Source organism: Pelodiscus sinensis, chromosome 8 (assembly GCF_049634645.1).
Source record: "Pelodiscus sinensis isolate JC-2024 chromosome 8, ASM4963464v1, whole genome shotgun sequence".
Classification (NCBI taxonomy): Eukaryota; Metazoa; Chordata; order Testudines; family Trionychidae; genus Pelodiscus; species Pelodiscus sinensis.
In genome coordinates this window covers 64,036,023-64,059,071 of record NC_134718.1, presented here as the reverse complement: position 1 = coordinate 64,059,071, position 23,049 = coordinate 64,036,023, and the positions used below count along the sequence as shown (strand labels likewise).

The following is a 23,049-nucleotide window of genomic DNA, read 5'->3' as shown; positions in this document are numbered from 1 at the left end:
AGAATTAAATATATTGTTGCTTAGGGCTTGTCTTCACTCTACCTTGAGATTGACATCCTAGAGATCAATCTCTTGGGGATCCCAAGGAGTAAGAGAAGTTGACAGAGTTTCTCCCTTTGACCTCCCGCAGTGGGGATGCCGCAGAAATCTGACTTAAGGTACATCTGCACTAGGTCAGCTTTCTCCGGTAGTGTTAGATCTGGCCTTACTTCCCTGTAACAGTAGTACCTTATGTAAACTGTTTGAATTGTTAATATGGACTTCATGTACTTGAGTGGAAAAACCAAAATAAGAATCTAGTGACTGAATTTTCTGCAAACCAAAAATTTGGAATGCCCTAACTTTATTTTCTTTTAAAAGGAATTCTTTATAATCATCTCTTTCAGGCAATTAGGTGTTGTGTTGCTCCAAAACAAGGAGAATGGAACAAAGACTGTGCTGGTTTTATTACGCCTATGCTTGTGGGACAGTTTTGTTTGGTGACTGTTGTTGACGTAGTACAAGAGGAGATGATGACTTGTTTTGCTGTAGATGTTGTCCTTCCAGGTTCTGGTAAGAGAGGATTGATTGTTCAGAGACATATTTTAATAACTGTTGTGATTCTCATTTTTGTTCCCTTACAGCATTTTACAGAAATGAGATTTCTCATTTTTCACCTAAAATGTTTAGTTTCCCAATCTTAGCAATTTGAATTGCTGCAAGAGAACTTGTTTTCAAAAGTTTTGTGTCTTGATTGGCTTTATCTCATGCTTTGTGGACTACCTTTATAAACTTAAAATTTTCAGCTGTGAACCTTTTCTATTATCCAGATTTTGTAAATGATCTTGTAAGTTTTCTGCCAACATAGTGCTAGTCTTTATAGAGTTCTTTTGTATTTACATGTAATGAATTGGGGGTATTTCCTTACATTCTTTTTTATGATGTTGCCTTTTCCAGGAATAACTATATCTCTGCCCTTTTTGATGCTATATAATAGTAATATGTCTGACTAATGTCTTATTTTATGCGGTCTTAGTGTACACTAACTAGATTCTCTAAAACGTATCAGATTTTATTCTCTCTTCCCCCCCATTACTACAGGGCAGACCTAAGGTTGTTTGGGTCCCTGAACTATGTATTTCTTAGCTTAAAATATTTGAATTTCTTTTAATTATCTTAAGTTTTTTTTTAATTTTTTGAGTTTGTAATGCATGTTTTAAAAACTTATTTTTAATCCTTAAGTTACTGATACATACGCTCAATCTTAAGTCCATCTTCCTTCTGGGAATTTACTTACCCCCCCCCCCCCAAAATGCTATTGTGATATTTCTAATGTGAAGATATATAATGCCAACCTTAAATCTTGACATATAAAGGACAGAGTCCTCTAAAGAACAGTTGCATGAAGCAGCCAGAGTGTATTGGCTAGTTAAGCTGGGTTTACAGCTGCTTTGCATTGCCATAACAGCCAAGAGATACTAAAGGATCTGGACCTAAGTTTGCATTTAATTTATTGGTGGTGCGGGCTCTTTGTGAAACCAGTGCTACGAGAAGAAGGGAGGCAGAAAGCTCTGTTCCGTTGTGCCCACTCTTTGAGGGTTCCCATTGCGCTGCTGCTTTAGTGTGCAATGCTGCATTCTTATGCAGTAAAGTTAAAGCAGTGGTATCATCAAGTCTGTTAGTGGCTGATGTCCATACTATGGTAACAGCATGGGGGGAGGGAAGCAGGTGGTGCCATGGTATAGAAGCTGGCTTCCTGAGTATACTGGCCCCTACCTAGCTCTCACAGCAGCGTGGGGGGATGTGTGCTTGTGGGTAACCACGAAGATTATTGATGAGCCTAGGCTCATCAGTAAACTTTTTATACTTTTAAACTATCACATCCCTGTTTTAATAAACTCATAAGCTAAATTGTAAATTCTCAGGCCCCTTTCTGTATTCAGAAACTTACAACACTTTGGAGAGGCTGAATCCTGCTTTGTGTGACACATGCAACTCATCCTTAATTATAAAGTTGCAACCAACACTGGCATAACAAATTCTGTAGCAATTGTTATAGATAATTTGGTGAGGTGAAATTAGCAAGGCAGTAATATTTGAGAAGGGGAGGTGTTCTTAGGAAACTTCTGAGTAGTCAGACTACTCTTGAGACACATGTATTTTATTCAACACTCACGGCATACTAGATGCTTGACCAACAAGTAAAATAGACACAGTCTAGGTCAGTTTTCCAGGGTTGGTTAGTTTAGAGAGTGCATTCAGAAAACATAGTTTAAAAAACTAGTCTGACTGCTTTTGTATGGTAAATTAGTTTAATTTATATAAATATGTATTTTAGGGAAACACCTAGATAAAATACTACTTGAAATGGGACATGGCTTGAGTCCAAAGAAAATGAACCCAAATACAGGTGAGTAAACCAGTCAGACTTTTGACAGATTGATCTGAAATTTGGAAGTGATATTTTCACCTCCTTTGGATGGCATGGGTTCATGGAGGTAATGGTGAAGGTAGATTGCCTTCTGTTTCAAATTGTTACTTAAGACATTAGACAGTGGAACAACTTTCAATTCACCAGTGACGTGGAGTGTGTTCTTATTAGAACAGTCACTAAAATAGCTTTTCCTGTCTTGTTTGTATCTCCTCAGATATTGTATTACAAAATAATTCTGAAGGAAAAAGAGATAAAACAGCTGAAGATAAAGAAATGATTCACAATAATGATTTAACCATAAAGGTTGTTTCTGTATCCATGGGGGAGAAATTTTCTGGTGTAGTTGCTCATATTCAAACCCCAGAAGACTTTTTCTGTCAGCAGATGCATAATGGCCGTAAGTGAATACATTCCATTCAAACAGGTCATTCGGAAGTAAAAATGTTTTGGTAAAAATAATTTACCATATTTGCATAAATTATTCCAATTATTTATGCTATTTTTTTCTTTTATCAAAAAGCACCTAAAGGTCCCAGGGGAAGACGGTTGGACCAGAAAGAGAGGAACTTGAGTTTGGGGAATAAACTAGATTCCCTAGAATAAGAGATGCATGCAACTTAAAAAAGCCTAGAAAGCTGGTGAGGACTCAGTGGCTTTTATAGCCTTAGAGAGGCTAAAAACAGCAACAGGATTCTATGGCATAGAATTTAGCTTTCTTATTTCATCACTTGACAGAATTATTTTTTCTACCCTGCCTGTTCATATCCCTGGATCAAAAATATTATTTAAATTAGTTGAATTGACCCAATATACATTGCTTAATATGAACAGATTCTAAATTATTACTTGTAGTATGATATTTTTTATAGCAGTTGCTAATTGAGAGCTTAATGCCCCTATTCTCTCTGTCCTAAGTCCAGATTGTCAGTATGGGTCACTGCCCATCTGCCCCTTACTGCTACAGAATCAAAGCTGATTGGATGGCAGACGAGACTAGCCCCCACTACTTCGAGTGATGTTCCCATGGGTGCTTCACTCTGGGTGCACTGGTGACCAGAGATTTTTCTAGCAGTGCTATGCTGCATCATGCATGCACTGTAGCGTCTCCTCCTGCCGTAAGTGATCATTAGGTGCATGCACAGCACCTCAGTTGCTTCTCTGCCATCTTCGGCAGCAGACGGAGCTCCCTTCAGTCCCCTTTTTTTTTTTTACCTGAAATAGCAGAAAATTGTAAAATTCCCTCTGTTTTTCTCTCATACGCAAAGTTTTTGACTCCTATCCTTCCAGTTCATCAGGAAAAAAAAATTCCTCAAACAAAACAAAACCCCACCTCTGTTCTTTCATTGGTCTTCGTTACAATGTGCTTGGGTCCCCACTCTTCTTAATTGCCTGGGCAAGGCACATATGGCACAAAAGTGTTCGCACTGCTCAAACCTCGTGGCCAGAGCTAGGTAGAACCGCACCAGCAGCACCCTTCCATGAAAACAGCCTTCCTGGTTGCAATCACCTCTGCCAGAAGGGTGGGGGAACTCAGAGCTCTCACGGAAGATCCTCCATATACAGTAAACTTCCAATAATCCGGCACTTTTAGGACCCAGGGGGTGCCGGATTATCAGATATGCTGGACTATCGGAAGGGGGGGCTATGAGTGGTCTAGGGTGGTGTGGGGGGGATGCCACCCCCAGACCCCTCACAGCCCCCCCTTCCGATAGTCTGGCTCTGCCCCAGGTGTCCCTGATTTGGGGCATCTGATGGTCCGGCACTCCTGATGGTCCAGCACCATCAGGAACCCGGAAGTGCTCCAGGCAGCCGGACCATTGGAGTTGCTCTGCCCCCGGCTTCCCCAATTCAGCCGCTACTGAAACTGACCAGTGGCTGAATTGGGACGCCTGCGGCAGAGCAGCTGGGGTGCTGCCGGGTTGGTCCGGTAGCACTGCACCTTGGCACTGCGAGATCAACCCGGCAGTACCCCAGTTGCTCTTGGGGACGCCTGGGGCAGAGCAGCTGGGGTGCTGCCGGGTTGGTCCTGCAGCGCTGCTCCTCGGCACTACTGGACCAACCCGGCAGCACCCCAGCTGTTCTTCCCCAGGTGTCCCCAAGTCAGCCGCTGCTGAAACTGACCAGCGGCTGACTCCGGGAAGCCCGGGGCAGAGCAGCTCTGCCTCAGGCTTCCCGGAGTCAGCCGCTGGTCAGTTTCAGCAGCGGCTGAATCGGGGACAGCTGGGGTGCTGCTGGGTTGGTCCCGCAGTGCTGAGGGGCAGCGCTACGGGACCTACTGGCAGAAATCCAGCTGCTCTGCCCCCAGCTTCCCCGATTCAGCCACTGATCAGTTTCAGTAGCGGCTGAATCGGGGAAGCCAGGGACAGAGCAGCTCCAATGGTCCGGCTGCCTGGAGCACTTCTGGGTTCCTGATGGTGCTGGACCATCAGGAGTGCCGGACCATCAGATGCCGGACCAATGGAGTTTTACTGTACCACCTTCTTTTGAGATTAAGCCATGTTTTGCATGCACCCTAAATTTCTACTCTAAGTACATTCCTCCTTCCATCTAAACGAACCCATTCACTTACCAACATTCTTCCTGAAACCACATGCCAATTATTTTGAGTCCGCTATGCATACACTAGACATATGTAGGGCATTATCATTCTGTCTAAATTGAACTAAACAATTCCGAAAGATGCTGAAGCTCTTTGTCTCCATGGCTACACGATCTCATGCACGTCCAACCCTACCACCTTCTACAGAACATTGCAGCTGACACTAGACTGGGCAGAGCTATTTTGGCTGCAGCCATATGGCCTGATCCAAAGCCCCTACCATCCTAAGGGGCACTGCTTACAGTCACTGAGGAGTACCCACAGTAACATCTCTTGAAGGAGAAGAGGAGGCTACTCACTTGTGCAGTAATGATGTTCTTTAGTGTCCATCTGGGTGCTCCTCTACCTGCCCTCCTCTCCTCTACTTCGGATCTGACATTAGTCCATTGTAGAGAAGGAACTGAGGAGCCCAGACCTTTTGCATGGTATTTATACACTGACAGCTTGGGAAACAGGCACTGTGTGTGCACAGTCTGGGAAGGGGTACTGCTGAGAAAATCAATCAATGGCACAGGGACGCACCTTGTCCTGAATGGAGCACCCACAGGATACTCATCTGCACAGGTGAGTAACCTCCTCTTTCACACATACAAAATAGGGAGTGACTGTCAAGGAAGAAGTACTGCAGAAAGGGATCCAGGGTCGTCATGGACCACAAACTAAATGTGAATCAACAGTGTAATACTGGTGCGAAAAAAGCAAACATCATTCTGGAATGCATTAATAGGAATTCTGTAAGCAAGACATGAGACATAATTCTTCTGCTCTATTCTGCACTGATTAGACTCAAATGGAGTATTGTGTCCAATTCTGGGAACCACATTTCAGGAAAGACGTGGAGAAATTGCAGAAGTTCCAGAGAAAAGCAACGAGAAGGATTAAAGGTCTAGAAAATGTGCCCTATGAGGGAAGCCTGAAAAAAATTAAGTTTTTGTTTGGGAAAGAGAGGACTGAGGGAATATAACAGCTTTCAAGTATCTAAAAGCTGTTACAAGGAGGGACGGAGACATTATTTTCTTTAACCTCTGATGATTGGACAAGAAGTGATGGGCTTTAACTGCAGCATGGGAGGTTTAGGTTGGACATCAGGAAAAACTTCCTAACTGTCATGGTGATTAAGCACTGGAATAAATTGCCTAGAGAGATTATGGAATCTACATCACTGAAGATGTAAAGAGCTGGTTACACAAACATTTGTCTTGGATGATGTGGATAGTGCTTGATCCTGCCATGAATGTAGGGGAGCGGACTTGATGGCCTCTTAAAGTCCCTTCCAGTTCTAGTATTCTATGACATCCCTGGTTATGAGCCTGAAAAGGCCATATACAAGCCAGGATCATGTTACTGTCTTCCACATATTCCGGAGGTGGCTTATTTGGAGAGCTGTTGGAGTCAGTGATGCCAGAATCCTTAGACAAATCCTAAAAGATATTACAGAACCATCTGTACTCCAAATGTGGGAATAGGTATAGCTGACCTTATTACAGGGTATACATCTCATTTTCTTAGCGGCTGAAAGAATGGAAGGCGAGATTACAGCAAATGTAAGTCTGGAAAGGGTAGATATCAGTATTCCTGCAATGAAAATTCCAGCACTTAAAATCACTGTCTGGTTAACTCTGAAGAATTCCAACAGGTGACAACTAGGGAGAGATAATTAAAATGTAAGGACCAGTGACTTTTCTCCGTATCAACTGATGGGTCCTGGATGTGTTTTGATGTGGGAATGTCATAGTATTTTCAAAGAGTCCAAATCATCATTTTCTCCATTCTCCAGTATATTTAAATCCACAGACAAGACAAAATATGATAATGAGATGGAGATGTTCGCTCACCACTGCTCAGTCTTGGTTTTGTACTCAAGAATTTCAGGGACGACAGAACATTGTTGGATTAAATACCTAAACAAGCCCATTAGAAGGGAGAGAGTCCAAATGGAGATCTTAAAGTCCATAGTATTGGTGATCTGACTGGGTGTTCACCACCAACAATATTGAACAAAATAGCAATGCCCATTAACAAGTCTCTCTTTGAGTTGTCCAGGATACTTTGCTTACTTGTATCTCCATCCCACCCTTTGAGCCATTGGCAGCCAACTCTTTATCCTCTCTGCAGGAGTTGTCTGGATAGTGATCTCATTGTCCAGAAGAGTTGATGGAGATCCTCGTGATGGAGCTTTCCTAAACTGTATTCCATAAGAAGTTCAGTCCTCCTGGTTTCTGCCTATGGTGAAGATTTCTGATAGCCCAGTTGTTGAACCCTAAGAATAAAGAGCTCTATCCTGTGATCTACCATAGCAAAAGAAAGTCATCTGGTTGTGTGGGATTTTTTTGTTTTTTTGAGACCAGTGGTTACCTTGATGGAGGGAAAATGTGCTTGCCTTTTGTTTCAGATATGGCAAACCATAAGAAAGTCATAAGGAGTCCTTGAATCTCTTTAAAGGTATCTGCAGAATGTAGAGTCTTCCATTTTCTCATCTAGAGTCTAGGTAAAAGATTTTGTAGAACAAATCTGCAATGTATTATTGTAATGGAGCACAAGATCTGCTTTAGTTAAGGTTGAATTGTAGCCCTCCAAAATTCTGTGTACTTAGACTGTCTTGAAGTATGTTGTGCTTCATAGTAGTTTGAAGTAGGGTTAGTGACTAAATTTGGGTCATGTGAGCAAATGGTTACTGAGATGACCTCTTTCTCCATCACTTTGTGTAGTCCACAGACTATCAAATTTTTACGCACACATCTGAGACCAGGATCATCCACCTCCTAATCTGTTGCTTGACATTTTAGCACAGCTTGTGTGGGGCAACCCTAGCTCCTTTGAGGAAGCAGTATTGAAAACTTTATTAAAGGATATATGTTGTTCTCTAGAATGATACATGCTAACCACTCACACATCACATTACAATGTGCATATTCAGAAAGATTATGGAAAACTGTTTCTACACAACCAAGATTCACACAAACCATGGTAGATCAAGGAGGACATGCTGTGGCTGTCCAAACCTGAGCTATGCCAAGACACAGTAAGTTTGAATCTTAAGATTTTCCCATGTGAGCTGCAGGAGTGAGGGGGAGGGCTGAAAGTAATTTATATTTACATTTCTAAAAAGTAGGAAATACAAACCTTATGTACCTATTACTCTCGTGTAGGGTAGAAGGCTGGCAGGGAAGGGGAAGGCTTGGCCTGGATTTCAAGCAGAACTCAGGCCTCCGAAAACCAGGAAATAGAACTAAGATACACAACCTTAACTTGGATCACTTTGAGAAATGTCTCAATAAGATCCATATAATTCATTCTTCTTTGGCTGATGTCCCTGTGTGTGCGCCACTTTTGGTGACAGATCATCCCCAGAGCTGCAGACTCTTGAACAACTCTCCACACGCTAGGCATGTACACGCTACCATACTGGCAAAATTGCTACACCCCATACAACAGAAATAAGGGCTGCTATTACAACTGTCCTCAACACAAACCTTATGATTACAATCAATCCAGACAGTGGCCTCAGAAGAAGCATCTACCTCAATCATGGTCCTCCAGAGCCAGGCTTCCAAACAGCAAATTTGAAGTTTTGGTCGAGGGGCTGCCTGACTTCCCCTACCATCCAGTGCTGACAAGCCAGAAACACCTGTTCACGCACAGGCTACATCCCTTCTTCTACTATTGGAACTCCACAACATTGGATCTGTGGATGCTAGAAATCATCCATACAAGGTACACGATCCCCTTTACCTTTCTGCCTCCTACCTTTCCCCCTTTCCGTCTCAGGGACCCCCTCAAGAGATCCCTCTCAGGAAGGAAATGGATTGGCTCCTCCAGCTAGGAGCAATAGAGAGGATCCCCAAATTGTTCCAGGGAAGAGAGTTTTATTCAACTTGCTTCCTGACCCAAAAGCGCACAGGGAGCTAGAGACCAATTTTAGATCTCTGCAAACTAAACAAGTTCCTATGGAAGCAATGCTTCATAATGATTACATTGGTTTCAGTTATTCTTGCACTGGTCCGCGGGGACTGGTTTTCAGCCTTCGACCTACAAGATACTTTCTTCCACATTGTGATACATCCATTCCACAGACATTACCTCTGCTTCACCATAGGGGAGGATCGTTTTCAATACAGAGTCCTCCCCTTTAACCTATTCTCTGCCCCTCATGTCTTCTCGAAGGTCCTGCCAGTAGTGTCCCGCAAAAAGGGATAAAGAACCTTTTTGCAGGTGCCATCTGTCTCTGGAATTGGTGCATCAATTATGGCATCACCTTAAAAGCATCATATCTACTGGAGTCAACAGCGTCATGTTAGATACTCTGAGCTGCAACTTTTCCACAGGCCACGAGTGGGAGCAGCATCCAATGGTGACACAATCCATCTTCCACAGGTGGGGCTACCCATTTATAGATCTCTTCGCAACAATGAATAATACCAAGTGTCTTTGCTTTTGCTGTCTAGTGAGATTGGGTGAGGGATCCATGGGTGATGCATTCCTAATCCCTGGAACAAACCTGCAATACGCTTTTCTCCCCGTCCCCAGGATCCTGCATAAAATCTAATTGGACAGGGCTCGAGTTATCTTAACAGTTCCATTTTGGTCTAGACAGGCCTGGTTCCCATATCTTCAACACATGTCTGTCGAACCACCTTACCAACTTCCATGTCGACACAATCTCATCTCCCAGAACAGGGTCAAATTACTTCACCCTTAACCTCATACTCTCCACCTCCATGCATGGTTTCTGTCAGGTTCCATGGTGCTGAATCCTATTCTGATCAAAAAGAGCCGTCCTCCTTCATAGTAGGAGACTATCCACCAGAACCACTTACCTTCAGAAATGGAAACGATTTGCATCCTGGTGCTAGCAAATGCACGTTGATCCCCATAAGGCTCCATTTCATTCTGTCCTTGACTACATATATCACTTGAAGAGTGAGGGCCTATCCATCTTCTCCATTAAGGTGCACCTGGCAGCAATTATGGCCTTCCATGAATAGATCAATGGATCACTGTTTTTGCACATCCTATCACTCAAAGGTCTCCAGAACCTCCATTCTCACAGGGCCCCAGTGCCCTCATTGGACCTAAACCTAGCTTTAGATTGCCTTATGAGGTGCCCCTCCCCTTGAAGCCATGGCTGCCTACTGCTCCCACTCTTTACAATGAAGGTGCTATTTTTAGTGGTTGTCAATCGCGGCAAGGAGGGTTAGAGAGATAGGGGCCTTGATGGCAGGCTTGCCTTACACCGTATTTGCCAAGGACAAAGTGACTTTAAAATCGCTTTCATCATTTCTACCCAAAGACAGTACCTGCTTTCATATCAATGATCCCATAGTCCTACCTACATTTTTACCAAAGCTCCATGAATCCCCCAGAAATGCCATGCTTTGCGCTTGGACATTCGATGGGCTCTGATATTTTATATAGACAAGACACACGTATTCCACAAGTCCCTATGCCTCTTTGTGTCCATTGCAAACCACTCCAACGGCACACCAATTGCAACACAGCGTATTTCCAGACTGATATCAAGTATACTGCAATGCTGCTTTCATCGCAATAAGCTATTGACTGCTCCACCAAGAGCACACTCCACTTGTGCCACAGCAGGATCTATGGCTTTCCTAAACAGTGTGCTCCTTAAAGCACTCATTTGGTCATCCGACCATACCTTCTCCAGACATTATGCTATCATGCTTCAGCTAGCAACTGATATTGCAGTGGACTTCAGCGGTACTATCCTCTGTCACTAAGCAGTAACTCAAAGTTCCACCATTCACATCAAGTACTGTTTTGTAGTCACCAACACTGGAGCACCCTCGTGGACATATCCCAAAGAAGAAAAAAAAGTTATTCACCCTGTTCTGTAATGACTATTCTTTGAGGTGTGTCTCCCTGTGTGCGCTCCACGACCCTCTCTCCTTCCCCTCTATTTGAAGTCTTAGTTACTCAAGTGTAGACAAGGAACTGGGGGAGGGGCGAGCTCCAGGTGTGCAAGGCATCAAAGCACCTAGATGTGAGGCGCCTTCTGCGCATTCACGGCCTGACTGACAACTGCTAAGAAAAAGCTCCAAACTGCAGTTCTGTGAATGACCGTCACCAACAATGACCCATGGGGATACAGTCATTACTGCACAGGGTGAGTAACTTCCTTCTCACTTCGCTACTGCAGATAGAGATGAATTTAGAGAATAGGATAGGTGATCACTGTTGGACAGTCTAACACTGCCTCTTTAGACAAAACATATGGTGAGGTGAGCTGTATGCAACAGAATCTACTTGCATCTGACCTTCACTCAACATAGTTAACTCCACAGAAACAGCACGCACCTCCTAAATTTTACAATCCCTTCATCATTAGTCATAGGACTGCATATAACACTTAGTCATCATTAAACCCACAGGCTACTTGTACTCTATCTTCTTGCACCAGGATTGGAAGCAGTAAGAGACCTTTGTACTGCTACTAACACCCCTATAGAACTCATTCTGAAATGTGGCATACCGGAACACTCCAGGTCCATATGCACCTCTTTCCTTTGATCATGCTGTCCCTGGCACAGTGAATGCAGCAGACATGCATGTTGATAATTCCCTGTGACCATTGCCCCTCAAGGGGTCAGTTAGAGTTGTGACTCCTTATTCCTTGGTTTTCAGAGGTTTGAATTTTATGAACTCCTGGAATGTCTTGAAAAGGCATCATTACAAACCAGCCACTAACTGTACATTGATGAAGCCTGTCATTGAATTAGATTTTTACAGAGCTGATGTGCCTCTGCTATCACAAGTTTTGACAAGTCTCTTCCAGCAGTGAGACTTGTCTCATCCTATTACACAGAGAAAAAGTTGATTTTGGTCACTAGAGAAATACTGCTAGAAGTGGGCCTCATCCTCCCTGACTGAAATGACCTTGTTATCTCTACCCTTACTCTTGATTGGTACTCTTTTCTTATGCCCGTATATTTATACCTGCATCTGGAATTTCCACTACATTCATCTGACAAAGTGGGTCTTTGCCCATGAAAGCTTATGCTCCAATAAATCTGTTAATCCATAAGGTTCCACAGGACTCCTCGTCGCTTTTAGAGAAATACTATTGATTATAGAAAACTGCTCTTATTTCAAGCTTTTGGAAAATCCTTCTCTTGACATGCAAAGAAACTTAGCACTGATTTTTTTTATATATATATAGTAGATAAATCTTAATTTAACCCATTGAGTTAAAGGGTTTCATGTAATGCTTACTTTAAGTCTTGTTAATAAGTATCTTACAAAAAACATTTGTCAACAGGACAGCTTGCTGAGCTTCAAGTATCCATGGGTGAATACTGTAACACAATCCCTATTATCCCAGATTTCTGTCCAGCTGTGGGAGATGTCTGTTGTGCCCAGTTCACAGGTAAAGGAGAGGAAAAGGATGGCTGTAAATGGCGCACAACTGTTACCAAATTAAGCTAAATCGCTATAAAGCACTTTTAAATAGATTTGAGTGTCTGTATTGAAGAGTTGCACCCATTGGCTAAACTTTTTTTTTTAGAAATATACTTATATTAAAAACTATTTCTGTAGACTGGGCTATTTTACTTGGACCTGGTTTATCTGTAAATACAGAATTTTTAGCCAAGTCTGTGCTAATCAATGACGTGACCCGACACAAGATGTGATAAAGATCCTGGAAAGCATAGTTAAACTGAGGAAACGAACATTGGACAAATTACTGGGAAGAAATGCTTGAAGGGAAACCCTGAAGAGATTACTAGCTGACCTTAAGGAAAAAATCTTTATGGCTGGAGGAAGAGAGCAGTACTGGTGTGCTTAAATAAACAGTTTTTCCTCTTTGATTTCTCGTGTCCATTCTACGTAGGTGGTTTTTCCTTTAGCACATTATCCGTTGAACTGGAGGGGAGCCCCTGGAGTGGCACCACTATATTGGCTAATATATACCCCTGCTGGCCCACCACCCCTTCACTCACTTCTTACTGCTCATAGCGGTCCTTGGAACGTGCTCTGCTCTTGCTCTGCAAGCACCTCCTAGCAGTTCTCACCTACTTGGATTTTTGTAGATTAGTTAGTGTTCCTATTAATTGTTTTGTTATTTTCTGTAAATAGTTCTTAGTGTAAGTAGTTTACTTTGGCACAGGGACTCGCTTTGTATCCCAGCTCCTGCTGCGGGGCATAACTAGGCCCCAAGTCTTCAGGCCCTGAGTCAGAAGTTTGAGGCCTATGCCCTGTGGGGATCCCCATGAAGCCTGCTTTAAAGTGCCTTGGGGAGGCTCACCTTTCCAAATTCTGCAAGATTTGCAGAGGGTTCAAGCTGCATACCAAGCAGTAGCGTGAGTCTCATCTGAAGATTCTCCTGATAGAGGCAGCTCTCCATCCAGCACCGGTGTTGGACCCAACACTGGCTACCCAGAGCACACCAGCTTCAGTGTACGAGGCACCTGGCCATTTGCAGGCCTCTCCAGTGCCAAGAAAGTGGTGACACCAATCTCAATCTCCAGTACCACAGAAGAAATGGAAACTGAGTAGAAGCAGGTCTTCGTTGTGGCACATGCCGACAGTTTGCTCTCAGGAGGGCCATGGGGCACCAACAGGCTTGGTACCCAGACCTTGGAGGTCAGGTTGGCTTCATTCCAGCCTGCACCAGGACCCCAGCCTGGCGGAACATCTCCTGGAGCTGTTGATTCTGGACATCTTTGAGGCCGCAAGGGACCTTATCAAGCTCTTTGTCCCCTGTCTCAGCATCAGCCCCAAAGAGGGAGCATGACTCAGTGGCACCGTGCCAATGCTATGGCACCAAGTGCCTCAGCACCATCCCTGAATGGGCACCACAGGTCTGCCCCAATGCCAGTAACCTTGACACTAGCACTGCCTTTTTCGGTGGCTCTGGCACCAATGGCTGCCCTAGCACCAGCACCAATTTCTCTGCTACAGAACCAGTGTCAGCTCAGGCCAGGCATGCCACGTGGCTTCTATCATCAGGCCAGCCTCTGGACCTTGCTATGCTGCCTTCTCCTCCTGAGCACTGCGGTATGCACGAGTCCATGGCTAGGCATGCTCCTAGTCGCAGGTGCTGAGTGCCACTGCCACGGCACTGCTCTCATCGGAGTACTGTACTGATTCAGAGGCCAAGTCTGTTGTCTTGTTGCAGGCTTCCAGGTCTAGGTCTCTGCACCAGTCGTAATCCTGTCACCGGAGCCCTTCCGCGCAGCCTCAGCAGCAGTCTTGGCAGCCCCAGTCTGTCCAGTCAGCGAAGCAGTCCCAGCCACCAGTCCAGGGAGTAAAGGATGTCGGGAGGGAGCATCAGCACCCTGTCCTGGGGTGAAAGGACAGCTTGTGGACCCAGGTCAACCACAAGTGCAGGGGCTGTAGGCAAAGCCTGGCATGTTGCACTACATAGGTACAGGCGTCCGTGAGCCCCAGGAGATGTATGCGGTTTCTGGCCATGGTCATGGGAGACGTCTGCAGGGCCAGGATTGTGTTCCTGATAGTCAGGAAGCGCACTTGATCTGGTGGATCCAGGAGGACATGGTCTGTGCCAGGGTTCCATTCTCCAGGCCTCTTTTTACCCTTTGGTTGGTGCGGACGTGTCTGACACCTGTTGGGGAGCCCATTTCACTGACATGAGGACTCAGGGTATGTTGTCTCAGGAGGAATTCTCCCTACATATCAATGTTAGGGAGCTGCAGGCAATTCGCCAGGCATTCTTGTGTCATCTCGGGCAAGGTGGTCCTTATCCTGTCCGACAATATGATGGCGGTCTCTTATAAAAAGGCAGGGTGGTGCATATTCCCCCTGTGTCTGGAAGCTCTCTAGGTCTGGAATCTGTGCATCGGGTGGAGTATTCACCCAATTGCTTCCTACCTCCCAGGGGCTTGGAATACTCTGGTAGACTGGCTCAGCAGATCCTTTACCAGCCACGAGTGGGGTCTCAGGGTGGATGTAGCCCTCCAAATCTTCCGCAGGTGGGGGTTTTCCCTGTTTGCAACCTGCCAGAATGGGAAGTGTCCCAGGTTCTGCTCCTTCATGGGACCCTGACGCGGGTTGCTGGGAGATGCCCTCCTCACCCTCTGGCCCAAGGGTCTGCTGTACGTGTTTCTCCTGTTCCCACTGGTACGCGAGATACTCCTGAGGGCTTGAGAGTTCAGGGCTTCCCTCATCCTCATAGCGCTGGCATGGCCAAGGCAGCACTGGTTCACATCTCTCCTGAACCTCTTAATAGAGAGGCCGATTGCCCTTCCTCTGGAGCCAGATGTGATAACACAGGACTTTGACAGACTTCACCACCCAAACTTGCAGTCCCTGCACCTAATGGCCTGGAAGCTCCATGGCTGTCGGGGCGGAGCTGCAGTGCTCAGAGCAAGTGCAGGAGGTCCTGCTGGGGTGTAGGAAACCTTCCACTAGGGTCATTTACCTAGCTGAATGGAAGTGCTTTTCCATCTGGGCTACTCAGAAGGGGTTCTCCCCTATGGATACTCAGGTCCCAAAGGTCTTATCTCCTGGGTCTTAGGGTTCAGGGACTTTCCTTCTCATCAATTAGGGTCCACTTAGTGGCTATTTCATTTTTTCACGTGGGGTCCCAGGTTGGGACTCTCTTTGTGGACCCCATAATCCATCAGTTTTTGAAGGGATTGGACAGGCTTTTTACCAGCATGTCCATCAACCTGTCTCTCAGTAGGTCTTTAACCTGGTCCTAATCAGGTTCATAGGACTCCCTTTGAGCCTCTGGCATCATGTTCACTGCCACGCCTATCCTGGAAGGTGTCATTCCTCATAGCTATCACATCGTCCAGCCGTGTCTGAATGAAAGGCCGTTACCTCAGGCCTTATCCTTCTTCAAGGATAAGGTTAGGTTACGTCCCCACCCCACCTTCCTGCTGAAGGTGGTGTCTCAGTTCCATGTCTCTCAGCATATTTTTCTCCCAGTTTTTTACCCCAAGTCTCATGTTTCTGGCAAAGAACAGGCTTTACACACTCTAGATGTTAGGAGAGCTTTAGCTTTTTACTTAGACAGGACGAAGCCCTTTTGTAACTTCCCACAGTTGTTTGTGGCAATCACGGAGCATCTGAAGGATCTTTTCTTGGATTACCTCCTATATCAAGAAATGGTTTGGTCTGGCCGGGGTGCCAGCCCCTTCTCTTACAGCCCACTCCACTAGGGCACAGGTCTCCTCCATGGTATTCCTGGCTCCCTATGCTGGATATTTGTAGGGCCACCACGTGGTCTTCAGTCCATACCTTTGCCAACCTCTATACACAGGCTTATCAGGCTAAGAAGGACGCAGCCCTGGGTAGGGCTGTCCTCTACTCAGTAGGTTAGAACTCCAACCCCACCTCCTGGGTTTCTGCTTTGGAGTCAACTACATGAAATGGACATGAGCAATCACTTGAAGAAAAAACGGTTACTTACCATTTGCAACTGTTCTTCGAGATGTTGCTTATGTTCATTCCAGATCCCTCCCACCTCCCCTTTTTCGGAGTAGTCCAGTAAGAAGAAACTGAGAGGGTGGTGTGCCAGTAAGTTGTGGATCTTGGGGGGAGTCAATGACGGTTCTGTGCACAGTCTCTTGCAGCCAGCACATCCTTCAGCCCACATTGCTTCCTGAGCCACAGGAAGCAACGTGGGCTGAGGGACTTGCTGGTTGTCAGCAGAGAGCCTCTCGGCCTGTGCTGTTTCCCCAGTGGGTTGAGGGGCACTGCTTGGGAAGCAACATAGGTTGCGGGATATGTAGGCAGCAGGCACAGCTATATTGTTTGGGGGGAGGCGGTCTGTAAAATTTGAATAGATTGAAAAGGGGTCCATAACCTCGAAAAGGTTGGGAGCCACTGTATTAGCAGATATAACAGCACCACTCCAGGAGACTCCCCTACCAGCCCAATGGGTACTGCTAAGGGAAAAACTTCTGACAGTATATGCATGGAGCACACACGCATGCCTATATGAAATGAACACGAGCAACACATCTATAACACAGTTACAAATGGCAAGCAAACATTTTTTCTTGTGTTCAGAAACCGTATGGGGGGGAGATGCAAAACAAGAAAATGGGCATCAGAGGAAGCAGTGCACTGTCCAGCACTGTTTACTTTGATATTGGCAGGGGAATTCTGTCATTGCTCATGTGTTTTGGTGAATATAGCTCTGATACCGGAGTTAACTAATCTTACTTTGTTTTAAATTTCCAAATGACTTTACATAATTTAACTTATTGTTATCCTGTTTTTGACCTGATTATTAGTCCTGCAGATTGTTTCCAGAAGGAGGAAAAATTGATCAGGTATTTCTTTGATGTACCTGTAGTCTTGTTTATTTACCAAGTCCTGTTTCCCGGAGTGCAGTAGGAATTAAACAGGAGACCATTATTTGTCCACTGTCTGCAGCACCTTTCCAGCTTACTTAGCCTTAAAATGCTCTAATCTAGCTGCTTTTCATGGCCATGCTCCTACTGCTTTTTTTGGCTGTTTCCTTCGCTTTCTTGTTTCCTGTTGCTTGTTTGGTCTTCCTGCTGTTTGAGACACACCACTCCATCAAGCAGTACCCGGTAAACCACTCTGGCCACATTACTCTATTTCTGATGAGGCTTGCATGTGTCTTTTGAGGAGGGTGGGGGGGACACAGGCAACAATGTGCTGATTGTTTTGGGTGGAATCTCCTTTTTCAACTCTCTGGTTCCATTAAGGAACTTATAATTTTCTTACATGTATTTTGAATGAAGAGTGGCTGTTGCAATCACTAGCTTCAACAAGGCTTAATTCAACCCATCCCATGACTATAATATAGTCCAGAGCCACTGTATTTTATATTAATGCATTGCCAAGAAATCCTTTTTGTACTCCAAGAATTAATTATTCACAGAATGTTTGTCTGCATTTTTCCTTCCAGAAGACAATCAGTGGTATCGTGCCTCAGTTCTAGCATATACTTCTGAAGATAATGCGTTAGTGGGCTATGTAGATTATGGTAACTTCGAAGTTCTTCAAGTGACTAGACTTCGCCCTATAATTCCAAAATTATTGGAGTTGCCAGTGCAAGCTATAAAGTGTACACTAGCAGGTAGGAAATGAACTACAGAGTACTGCAGTTGGGATGAAAATTAGAGTTCAAAACAGATTTGGGGTAAAAATTTCTAAGAACTTGTTTAATTTACGACCCAGATTGCACCTCTGTAAACCAGAAATCTCTGGTCTGGCAACATCCATGGTCCAGAAGGACCTTGGATTTTCCAGGATAAGAAAGTCCTGGCACACTGTAGGGGTGTGTGTGGAGGAGATGGGGAGCCCAGTGCATGGCTTCGCTGGGTTGCAGGGGGGAAGAAAGCGTTCTGGACGGAGGTAGGGGGTGTGGCCAGTAGTCGAGGGAGAATGGTCTGGAAGGGGTGGAATAGGAGGTGTGGCCAGCAGTTGGGGAACAGGGGGCTGGAAATGACTTCCCTGGTTTGGAAAAGATCCCTCTTCTGGGACAATGAGGTCCTGAGGGTGCCGGATCAGGGAGGTCCAACCTGTACTATGTGAAAAAGGAGGTAAGGAAATGAGGTTAATGGTGGAGAAGTACCTGTAGAAAATCAAATTAGCACTTCATAGTAATACTAGGAACATTAAAATTAATAAAGTTAAAGTTTTTCTAAATGTGTGTAATAAATGTGTGTAGTAAAAAAATCTATTTTAAGAACTTTATTGTCCTCAAATATGCACTTGTGCATTGTGCATATGGGTTTGGTTCTAATGTGTTGGGGCCCTGGCTGCAAGGACTTTTTAAAGTCACCAGTTCTTTCTTGGAGCCAGTGCTTGCTTTGAATTGAAGAGGCAGAGACAGCAGTTCAAAGTGCAATTTGCTGAGGGAAACACCTCATCTTTTTCTTGGGCAAATCTGATTAACCCACTTGATTAAATTTGCGCAGAATACTTGAATGGCACTTTTTGTCAATCTTTGGATCAGATGTTCCCTTGGATCACAGTGGCTTTTTTGAAGACCCTGAGCATTTTCTTAACATTGAGGGATATTCAATTTAATCCTGTTATAAGGACAAGGCTGAGATGCTACTCAGACTTGAAAGCTATTTAAAAAGAAAACTTTAAAGGCTGTAACTCATGCAGATAGATCATTCTGTGCAAATCGCAGAGAATGGAATCATCCATAAATATTTTGGTGGTGCAAGAAATGCATGTTTTGGAATCTGTTTCTGGAGGCCGGTATTACAGTGCAGTTGCTATAAATGCAGCCGTTCATAGATAAGGATCAGGAACAGAGTAGACCGGTACCACATGAAATATGAAGATGTTTGCCTTGACTTGAACCAAAACTTCTGACTAATCCATCTGACACCATACAGTTGGAAGTCTTTTAACTTTTTAGAACTACCGCCAAAAATCGAAAACAAAGCATAGGAAAATAGCAAAGTAGAAAGAGGTGCTGAAGATTCATGTAGTGTTGGGGTTTTCATCTCAGTGTATGCCTGATTCTTGCCATTGCAACCACGAAGCCTAATGACTATTGCTTGGCTAGGGGCTTTTTCTTGGCACTGACAAGTGTAGATCTATGCTGGCAAACATCTATAACTACCATTATTAAGTAACATTTCTTTTAATGGTTTCCATCACTAAAACTGTGCCAAGCAATAAAAAATTGAGTGTTTCTTTGCAGTACAGGCAGTCCCCAGGTTACATGGATCCGACTTACATCGGATCCCTACTTACAAACGGGGTGAGGCAACCCCGCACTAGCTGCTTCCCCCCAGCAGACCAGGGAGATGCGAAGATAACGCCCTTCCCCAGCAGACCAGGGAGACGCAGAGCGGCTTCTCTCAGCAGACACCTCAGCTTGAGAATAAAGGACTGAGGGAAGTGAGGTGTGGGAGAATAAAACTGAGCTCTGGAGAAATGTTTGGCTAGAGTTTCCCCTACAATATGTACCAGTTTCGACTTACATACAAATTCAACTTAAGAACAAACCTACAGTTCCTATCTTGTACGTAACCCGGGGACTGCCTGTATTGACATGTCAGTGGAGCACTTACCATATCTAACAATGGAGCTCTGATCCTAGGCCTCTAGACACTACCTTAATAAAACCCTTCAGTATTTTGTAACCCCTTATATTAAAATCACTGGCATGTGCTGCTATTGATTTGATGCATACTTAAACAAGCAATGTCAACTGTTTACAATGTTATTCATAAAACAGCTTCAAAAAGTGAAGAATGAACTAATTCAAGAACGGGATTGTGGGAGAACAATTTACAGTCCAGCTGAAATGAAATATTTCTTTACATTTCACTTTTAGGTGTGAAGCCCCTATCAGGAACCTGGTCTTCAGAAGCTGTTTCTCTGATGAAACAACTGGTGCAAAATAAAAAGATTACTATCACAGTGGTTGACAAAAATGAGAATAGCTCTGTGGTAGAGATTATAGATGAATCTGTTTCTCCAATAATAAATGTATCTAAACATCTTTTAGAATCAGGCTGTGCAGTGAAAGATTTCAAGGATGTCTTGACAATAAATGAAACTGTTAACACTGTGAAGGAAGTAACTGGTGAGTACATGAAAAGTTGCTATGGAACCTGATTTTATCTATATTGTAGTACAATAGCTGTACAATAATTAAGCGATTTGTAATGAGTATGGCCAGTTATGTGCCCAAGAATGGGCATTTTCTTCCTCTCTAATGTTGTCTTTTTACGTGTGTCTCATCCTATTTTCTTCTTTCCCCTTTGCTCTTTAGCTGTAGAAGAAATGATTAATAAAAAAGAGTGGACATGGGTTAAGCTGACTCCTAAACAGACATTAATTGTTATACTGTGTACAGTGAAAAATCCTGGAGAATTCTTCTGTCAGATCTTCAAAGAGGATAGTAAGTTGTCTCAGCCTTCATATTTTCGTATTCTGTCTTTTCATCCTTAATCTTGTTGCATATTAACTTGTACATTTTGGAATGGAATCATGTTGTTTTATGCACTAGTGCTCAAGTGGACTTTTTTATACATAAAGATTACATCTGAGCTTCCTACATAGTTCAGACTAGAGCTATAATTCTGAATTTGAACATACTTTGTCCTTATTAAAATGCATATTCAAGATCAGATATCTAGGAACCAAGAATATTGGTCACCTTTTACAAAGTGAGAGAGTATCCCGGATGCAGTGACATTGAAAAGAAATAAAGGAATTAGACGAAAAATTGAACATGAGCTCCCACTGGAATGCTGTGGCTAGGACGACTAATGCAACCAATAGAGGCCCAAGCAGGAGAATATCAAGGAGGAGTAGGGATGTATACAGCATTATTGAAACCATTACTGGAATACTGTGTCGAATTCTAGTGCCAGCACTCTTTTTTAAAAAAAAAATAATAATAATAATTGGAAAGGATTCAGACTAGAGGCACAAGAATATTTAAAGTGATGGAAAAACAGTCTCATTGAGCTTAGGTCTAGCTGTCTCGTTTTATCCAGAGATTTCTGGTATATTTTTAGTTGACCAATAATACAACCATTTAAATCTAACAGTACAGGTTGAAACTCTTAACCAGGACTCTCTGGTCTGGCACCACGGACATTCCAGGACTACAGAGTCCAAGTGGAGGGCTAGCACCAGGTAGTCCTGCAAACGTGCAAGGTAGTAGTGCTTCCCTGCAGGGCTGCGGGAGCCCCATGTGTGACAGCAGAAGCCCAATTCAGAGGCTGAGGGGCTGCAGTGGGAACCCAGTGTTCAGTGCAGTGGGGCTGCACAGCGTGGCTGCACAGCGTGGCATTGAGAGCCCGGTGAGCAAAGAGAGCAGGGCTGCCGAGCACTGCAGCAGGAGCCAGGTTCTCACACAGGTGGTAGGGCTGCCTGCTAGGGAAGCAGGGCTGACAGTGCCAGTGAGAGGAGGGAGCCAGCTGGGAGGGCAGCGGTTGAGCAAGGCTGGAGGGGCTGGCAGCAGAGGGGCCAGAAATGACCACCCCTGGTCTGGCAAAATCCCTCACCTGGGATGGATCAGGTCCTGAGGGTGCTGGATGAGGGAGAAAACCTGTACTAGATTTTTATATATGAATTTATTAATACTGCTTTACCCTAAATCAGGGGTATCTTGTGATATTTTTTAAACTTTTCTAATTATGCTATTAATGGGACCCAGTAAATTGACATTCTGCATGACACTATCTCAAAATCACTTACCTGCTGATTCTAAAGATGCATTAAGATTGGTTGTCTTTTTTGTTTGTTTTTTTGCATTCTGCTTAGATTTACTTGCTCTAAATTTACTCAACAAGTCACTGGCAGAATACTGCCAGCATACTTCAACTAGTGTTTTCAAACCTTCAAAGGGAAAACCTTGCTGTGCTTTTTTCTCTGGTAAGTAATATTATCACATACTCTTTTTTATTTTTGCATTTACAAAAATATCTTTAGTGGAAAATGCAGCTTTATCTTTGAATTGGCATATATTTTGTTTAATATGCAGCTTTTTAAATTTTTCAGATGTTTTGAGCATGGTCTTAATGTGTGTGGTATGTTGCTAAGTTGAACAAGGAAAGAAATTAGACCTGCAGTTGACAGTGATAAACCAAGTATGTGTGAACAGTGACTCCAGGGGCTGAACAGTTAGCAACCTTTCAGATCCAAAATACGTGTAACCAATATTATTGTTAATATAGTCTTAACAGAAGTAAATAGTACAGAGAGAGAGAGAGAGAGAGGTTTAATTATTACCTTAGATAAAGTTGTTGCTTTTCAAGAATTAAATATTGGATTTTTCTTTGTTTGGCATGTTATAGGATACTTGCATCATTTTTGTATGTTTTCATTTCTGGATGAAAACTGTACTGATATTGTGGAAAAGGCTTGATTGCCCATTGTCCTGCACCTTTGGTAGTCATTCAAAGCAGTACAGAATTAATATAAAATGCTGTCAAATCAGAATAGCAATATTTTACACCTAATTTAAATTCATGTAACTGATTACATACTGTGCAAGGCAGCAGAAATTAAGGCCCATTTTCTCTTTCAAAGAAAGTAAATTAGTTCTACTTATGATTTAGTTAATTGTGGGAAATCACAATTCTTTTAA

General features: G+C 43.8%; 1 protein-coding gene across 12 annotated transcripts in view; it reads left to right on the top strand.

Annotated features, from left to right (window-relative positions):
* Positions 1 to 23,049, top strand: part of TDRD1 (tudor domain containing 1) — an 82,745-nt gene that overhangs the window by 40,937 nt on the left and 18,759 nt on the right. For 11 of the 12 annotated variants that reach the window (XM_075935440.1, XM_075935431.1, XM_075935432.1 and 8 more), the window contains 8 exons: positions 387 to 552; positions 2,318 to 2,389; positions 2,628 to 2,810; positions 12,292 to 12,399; positions 17,884 to 18,054; positions 20,281 to 20,532; positions 20,722 to 20,850; positions 22,224 to 22,334. In XM_075935440.1, coding sequence (XP_075791555.1) covers positions 387 to 552; positions 2,318 to 2,389; positions 2,628 to 2,810; positions 12,292 to 12,399; positions 17,884 to 18,054; positions 20,281 to 20,532; positions 20,722 to 20,850; positions 22,224 to 22,334 — 1,192 coding nt within the window. The remainder of the gene's footprint in view (positions 1 to 386; positions 553 to 2,317; positions 2,390 to 2,627; positions 2,811 to 12,291; positions 12,400 to 17,883; positions 18,055 to 20,280; positions 20,533 to 20,721; positions 20,851 to 22,223; positions 22,335 to 23,049) is intronic. The other variant, XM_075935433.1, reaches the window with a different exon arrangement.